Source organism: Grampus griseus, assembly GCF_964374135.1.
Source record: "Grampus griseus genome assembly, chromosome: 2".
Lineage (NCBI taxonomy): Eukaryota > Metazoa > Chordata > Mammalia > Artiodactyla > Delphinidae > Grampus > Grampus griseus.
Window position 1 is genome coordinate 136,740,300 of NC_139018.1, and position 7,593 is coordinate 136,747,892.

At 38.7% G+C, this 7,593-nt stretch overlaps 1 protein-coding gene across 1 annotated transcript; it reads right to left on the reverse strand.

Annotated features, from left to right (window-relative positions):
* Positions 1 to 2,088: 2,088 nt before the first annotated feature.
* LOC309819322 (shieldin complex subunit 1-like) lies at positions 2,089 to 2,229 on the reverse strand (the record flags this gene model as incomplete). Its single annotated transcript, XM_082649425.1, has 1 exon — positions 2,089 to 2,229. The coding sequence occupies one exon, from the start codon at positions 2,227 to 2,229 to the stop codon at positions 2,089 to 2,091; it is 141 nt and encodes a 46-aa protein (XP_082505551.1).
* Between the last annotated feature and the right edge of the window lie 5,364 nt (positions 2,230 to 7,593).

Consider the following 7,593-nt stretch of genomic DNA (forward strand, 5'->3'; position numbering starts at 1 on the left):
CTGGAGAATGTTTCTTGAGCATTTGAGAAGAAAGTGTATTGTATTGTTTTTGTATGGAATGTCCTAAAAATATCAATTAAATTATCTTGTTTAATGTGTCTTTATAGCAGTGCTTCCTTATTTATTTTCATTTTGGATGATGATCTGTCCATTGGTGAAAGTGGGGTGTTAAACTCTGCTACTATTATTGTGTTACTGTCAATTTCCCCTTTTATGGCTGTTAGCATGTGCCTTATGTATTGAGGTGCTCCTATGTTGGGTGCATAAGTATTTATAATTGTTGTATCTTCTTCTTGGATTGATCCCTTGATCATTATGTAGTGTCCTTCTTTGTCTCTTGTAATAGTCTTTATTTTAATGTTTATTTTGTCTGATATGAGAATTGCTACTCCAGCTTTCTTTTGATTCCCATTTGCATGGAATATCTTTTTCTATCCCCTCACTTTCAGTCTGTATGTGTCCCTAGGTCTGAAGTGGATCTCTTGTAGACAGCATATATACAGGTCTTGTTTTTGTATCCATTCACTCCCAGTCTATGTCTTTTGTTTGGAGCAATTAATCCATTTACACTTAAGGTAATACTAGATATGTGTGTTCCTATTACCATTTTCTTAATTGTTTTGGGTTTGTTTTTGTAGATCTTTTCCTTCTCTTGTGTTTCCTGCCTAGAGAGGTTCCTTTAACATTTGTTGTAAAGCTGGTTTGGTGGTGCTGAATTCTCTTAGCTTTAGCTTGTATGTATAGGTTTTAATTTCTCCATCAAATCTGATGAGATCCTTGCTGGGTAGAGTATTCTTGGTTGTAAGTTTTTCCCTTTCATCACTTTAAATATGTCCTGCCACTCCCTTCTGGTTTGCAGAGTTTCTGCTGAAAGATCAGCTGTTAACCTTATGGGGATCCCCTTGTATGTTATTTGTTGCTTCACCCTTGCTGCTTTTAATATTTTTTCTTTGTATTTAGTTTTTGATAGTTTGATTTATATGTGTCTTGGTGTGTTTCTCCTTGGATTTATCCTGTATGGGGCTCTCTGAGCTTCCTGGACTTGACTATTTCCTTTCCCATATTAGGGAAGTTTTCAACTATAATCTCTTCAAATATTTTCTCAGTCCCTTTCTTTTTCTCTTCTTCTCTGGGACCCCTATAATTTTTGTATGTTGGTGTGTTTAATGTTGTCCCAGAGGTCTCTGAGACTGTCCTCAATTCTTTTCATTCTTTTTTCTTATTCTGCTCTGCAGTAGTTATTTCCACTATTTTATTTATCTTCCAGGTCACTTATCCGTTCTTCTGCCTCAGGTATCCTGCTCTTGATTCCTTCTAGAGAATTTTTAATTTCATTTATTGTGTTGTTCATGATTGTTTGTTTGCTCTTTATTTCTTCTAAGTCCTTGTTACAGGTTTCTTGTATTTCCTCCATTCTATTTTCAAGATTGTGGATCATCATTACTATCATTTCTCTGAATTCTTTTTCAGGTAGGCTGCCTATTGCCTCTTCATTTGTTTGGTCTGGTGGGTTCTTACCTTGCTCCTTCATCTGCTGCATATTTATCTGGTCCTCATTTTGTTTACCTTACTGTGTTTGGGGTCTCCTTTTTGCAGGCTGCAGGTTCATAGTTCCCATTGTTTTTGGTGTCTGCCCCCAGTGACTGAGGTTGTTTCAGTGGGCTTTGTAGGCTTCCTGGTGGAGGGCACTGGTGCCTGTGTTCTGGCAGGTGGGGCAGGATCTTGTCTTTCTGATGGGCAGGGCTGCATCTGGTGGTGTTTTTTAGGGTGTGTGTGAATGTAGTATGATTTTAGGCAGCCTCTCTGCTAATGAGTGAGGTTGTGTTCCTGTCTTGCTAGTTGTTTGGCATGGGGCATCCAGCATTGGAGTCTGCTGGCCGTTGAGTGGAGATGGGTCTTAGCATTGAGACATAGATCTCTGTGACAGCTCTCGCCAACTGATTGATATTATGTGGGGCTGTGGGGGGGGTCTCTGGTGGTCAGATGTCCTGAACTCGGCTCTCCCACCGCAGAGGCTCAAGCCTGACACCAGGGCAGAGCACCAAGACCCTGTCAGCCACATGGCTGGATCTACATAATAGAAAGGACTTATTCAGAACTAAAAGCCTCGCTGTTGGCCTCCTGGCTGGGTCTCTGCAACACGTAATCCCTTACGTCATAAGCTGATGGCAGGTCCAAAGCATTGCTCTCCTCCAACTGGCTTCCTGGAGTGGCTTCCTGAGCTGCCATAGTCTGCCCCACCACAGCAGCCACCTTGAACCAGAAGCCACGGTGAAGTTTTTAGAAAGATTATTTCCTTGTTCTGGCAGGGAAACGGGAAGAGTAAACACTGTGAATTAAACTCAGAGATTTCTATTTAACAAAATCCCACTCTCCAGGGGAAAGGTCTTTGCTAAAGGCTTATACCAGGAAGAAAATTCCTTCTATTCCAGTCCCCTTCAAGTTTCCAATCTTACCTAAGAGGGGAAAAATCCAGTAGGGGGTCAGAGTTTCAAGGAAATAGGTTGAGAACAATGCACCCATTGAAGGATTTGGGGATATACAAATATCAAATCATTATGTTCTACACCTGAAATTAATATGTTATATGACAATTATACCTCAATAAAAAATTAATTAAAAATGGATCATATACTTAAATGTAAAATGCAAAAATATAAAATTTCTTTAAGAAAACATAGGAGAAAATCTACATAATTTTCAGTTTGGTGATAGGTTTTCAAATATAAGACAATATCATGACTCATGAAAGAAAAAACTAATACATTGGATTTTATGAGAATTATAAACTCCTGCTCTGGGAAAGACACTCTTAATAGAATGAAAAGACAGGCACTACGTTGGGAGGAAATATGTGCAAAATACTTATATGATAAAGGACTTGTATCCAAAATATACAAAAAACTCTAAAGACTCAATAAGAAGAAAACAAATATTCCAGTTAAAAAATGTGCAAGATATTTGAATAGATACCTCACCAAAGAAAATATACAGGTGGCAAAGAAACATATGTAAAGCTGCTTAATATCGTTTGTCATTAGGAACATACAAAAACAACAAGATGTCACTACATGCTTAGTAGAATGGCTAAATTTTTTAAAAAAATGCTATACCTAGAGTCTGTCATACAGAGTGAAGGAAGTCAGAGAGAGACAAATACCGTATGCTAACACATATATATGGAATTTAAGAAACAAAAAGGTCACGAAGAACCTAGGAGTAAGACAGGAATAAAGACACAGACCTACTAGAGAATGGACTTGAGGATATGGGGAGGGGGAAGGGTAAGCTGTGACAAAGCGAGAGAGAGGCATGGACATATATACACTACCAAACGTAAGGTAGATACCTAGTGGGAAGCAGCCGCGTAGCACAGGGAGTTCAGCTCGGTGCTTTGTGATCGCCTAGAGGGGTGGGATAGGGAGGGTGGGAGGGAGGGAGACGCAAAAGGGAAGAGATATGGGATCATATGTATATATATTACTGATTCATTTTGTTGTAAAGCAGAAACTAACACACCATTGTAAAGCAATTATACTCCAATAAAGATGTTTAAAAAAAAATGCTATACTGACTGACTACTGGTGAGGATGCAGAGCCATAGGAACTCTCATTCATTGTTGGTTCAAATACAAAACAGTACAGTCTCTCTGGCAGACAGTTTGACAGTTTCTTACAAAGCTAAAACATAGTTTTACCTTATGATCCAACATTTGCACACCTAGGTATTTGCTCAACTGATTTGAAATTTTACATTCACATAACTCCTGCATGCATATGTTTTTAGAAGCTTTATTTATAATGACCAAAAACTGAAAGCAGCCAAGATGCTCTTTAATAAGTGAGTGAATAATTAAATTGTGTTATAATCACAGAATGAAATATTATTCAATATTATAAAGGTATATAGACAAAAAAATCCACAAAATAAGCAAAAAAACAAGCAAACAAAAAAACCCCAAAACACAAGGTTAAACTTTAAATGCATATTACTAAGTGAAAGAAGCCAGTCTGAAAAGGTTAAATATTATATGATTCCACTTGTGTGACATTGTTTAAAAAGTAATATTACAAAGACAGTAAATAGATAACTAGTTGCAAGGGATACCACGCGAAGAGTGAATATTAATATATGAAAAGTGAAAAAGTATCTAAAAAAGCAGTTAGGAGTTTGGGAGATCCAAGGATGGAAAGCAGGCAGTGAGGTTGTGTGAAACAACCTTACTGAATAAGGTTCAAGAAAATGTCTTAAGCTATGTAATTTGGGAAATGAGTGGAGTCTGTAAGACTAAAAGCAAAAGGATCTCTTCCTAGTAATGCAGCTATTTCCTATGGAAATGTGGGTTAATAATTCTGAAACTGCTATAGATATAAATCTGCATTTAACAATTAAATAAATGGATGACAGAACAAGGGGATGAGGATAGAATGATCTATGTGGTAATATTAGCCTTGGAGATATCAGTAAGCGCTCATATTTAGCTTACAGGCATGGTTACATATTGAAATATTTATAGATATGTGTGCATACATAGGTTAGTATACACTCCTGTATTTCTTTACTCTGTCAGCTGAGAAGGCCTAGAAGTCATAACACTACAGTAGCAACAAACACCCAGCACTACGATCTTGGTTTCTAATTCCATTCTCTGATTAAAGGATGTGGAACATCTTGGAGAAGTGGTCAATTCTAGAAGTAGGACTGAAACTATGGAAGATGAACATGGAGAACCTGTAGTGCTGGTAAGTAAGCAGTTGCTAAAAGCAATTAAAGGGATTGGTTCAAGATGGCAGAGTAGAAGGACGTGTGCTCACTCCCTCTGCAAGAGCACCGGAATCACAACTAACTGCTGAACAATCATCAACAGGAAGACACTAGAACTCACCAAAAAAGATACCCCACATCCAAAGACAAAGGAGAAGCCATAGTGAGACAGTGGGAGGGGCGCAATCACAATAAAATCAATTCCCATAACTGCCGGGTGGGTGACTCACAAACTGGAGAACACTTATACCACAGAAGTCCACCCACTGGTGTGAAGGTTCTGAGCCCCACGTCAGGCTTCCCAACCTGGGGGTCTGGCAATGGCAGGAGGAATTCCTAGAGAATCAGACTTTGAAGGCTAGTGGTATTTGATTGCAGGACTTTGACAAGACTAGGGGAAAAAGAGACTCCACTATTGGAGGGCACACACAAAGTAGTGCACGCATCAGGACCCAGGGAAAGGAGCAGTGACACCATAGGAGACTGGACCAGACCTACCTGCTAGTGTTGGAGGATCTCCTGCAGAGGCAGGGGGTGGCTGTGGCTCACCATGGGGACAAGTACACTGCCAACAGAAGTTCTGGGAAGTACTCCTTGGTGTGAGCTCTCCCAGAGTCCGCTATTAGCCCCACCAAAGAGCCAAGGTAGGCTCGAGTGTCGGGTTGCCTCAGGCCAAGCATCCAACAGGGAGGAAACCCAGCCCCACCCATCAGCAGACAAGCAAATTAAAGTTTTTACTGAGCTCTACCCACAAGAGCAACACCCAGCTCTACCTACCACCAGTCCCTCCCATCAAGAAACTTGCACAAGCCTCTCAGATGGCCTCATCCACCAGAGGGCAGACAGCAGAATCAAGAACTACAATCCTGCAGCCTGTGGAACAAAAACTACATTAACAGAAAGACAGACAAGATGAAAAGGCAGAGGGCTATGTACCAGGTGAAGAAACAAGATAAAACCCCAGAAAAACAATTAAACGAAGTGAATATAGGAAACCTTCCAGGAAAAGAAATCAGAATAATGATAGTGAAGATGATCCAGGACCTCAGAAAAACAATGCAGGCAAAGATCTAGAAGATGCAAGAAATGTTTAACAAAGACCTAGAAGAATTAAAGAACAAACAAACAGAGATGAACAATACAATAACTGAAATGAAAAATACAGTAGAAGGAATCAATAGCAGAAAAACTGAGGCAGAAGAACAGATAAGTGACCTGGAAGACAGAATGGTGGAATTCACTGTCACGGAAGAGAATAAAGTAAAAAGAATGAAAAGAAATGAAGACAGCCTAAGAGACCTCTGGGACAACATTAAACACAACAACATTCGCATTATAGGGGTCCCAGAAGGAGAAGAGAAAGAGAAAAGGACCCGAGAAAATATTTGAAGAGATTATAGTCGAAAATTTCCCTAACATGGGAAAGGCAATAGCCACCCAAGTCCAAGAAGCGCAGAGAGTCCCAGGCAGGATAAACTGAAAGAGAAACACGATGAGACACATAGTAATCAAATTGACAAAAATTAAAGACAAAGGAATTTATTACAAGAAACAAGGGGAAAATAACATAAGGGAACTCCCATAAGGTTAACAGCTGATTTCTCAGTAGAAACTATACAGGCCAGGAGGGAGTGGCATGATATATTTAAAATGATGAAAGGGAACAAACTACAACCAAGATTAGTCTACCTGGCAAGGATCCTATTCAAATTCGACAGAGAAATCAAAAGCTTTACAGACAAGCAAAAGCTAAGAGAATTCAGTACCACCAAACTAACTCTACAACAAATGCTAAAGGAACTTCTCTAAGTGAGAAACACAGAGAAGAAAAGAACCTACAAAAACAAACCCATAAAAATGAAGAAAATGGTCAAAGGAACATACCTATCAATAATTACCCTAAACGTGAATGGATTAAATGCTCCAACCAAAAGATACAGGCTCACTGAATGGATACAAAAACAAGACCTGTATATATGCTGTCTACAAGAGACCCACTTCAGACCTAGGGACACATACAGGCTGAAAGTGAGGGGATGGAAAATGATATTCCATGCAAATGGAATTCAAAAGAAAGCTGGAGTAGCAAAACTCTTTTCAGACAAAATAGACTTTAATATAAAGACTATTACAAGAGACAAAGGACACTACATAATGATCAACGAATCAATCCAAAAAGAAGATATAACAATTGTAAATATTTATGCACCCAACATAGGAGCACCTCAATATATAAGGCAACTGCTAACAGCCATAAAAGGGAAAATAGACACTAACACAATCATACTAGGGGACTTTAACACCCCACTGACCAATGGACAGATCATCCAAAATGAAAATGATTAAGGAAACACAATGTTTAAATGACACATTAAACAAGTTGGACTTAATTGATATTCATAGGACATTCCATCCAAAAAACAGCAAATTCCACTTTCTTCTCAAGTGCACATGGAACATTCTCCAGGATAGATCACATCCTGGATCACAAACCAAGCCTCAGTAAATTTATGAAAATTGAAATCATATCAAGCATCTTTTCTGACCACAACATTATGAGAATAGAAATCAATTACAGGGAAAAAGCCTAAAAACCACAAACACATGCACGCTAAACAATATGTTACTAAATAACCAAGAGATCACTGAAGAAATCAAATAGAAAATCAAAAAATACCTAGAGACAAATTACAATGAAAACATGATGATCCAAAAACCAAAGTTTATAGCAATAGAAGCCTACCTCAAGAAACAGGAAAAATCTCAAACAATCTAACCTTACACATAAAGGAACTAGAGAAAGAAAAACATACAAAACCCAAAGTTAG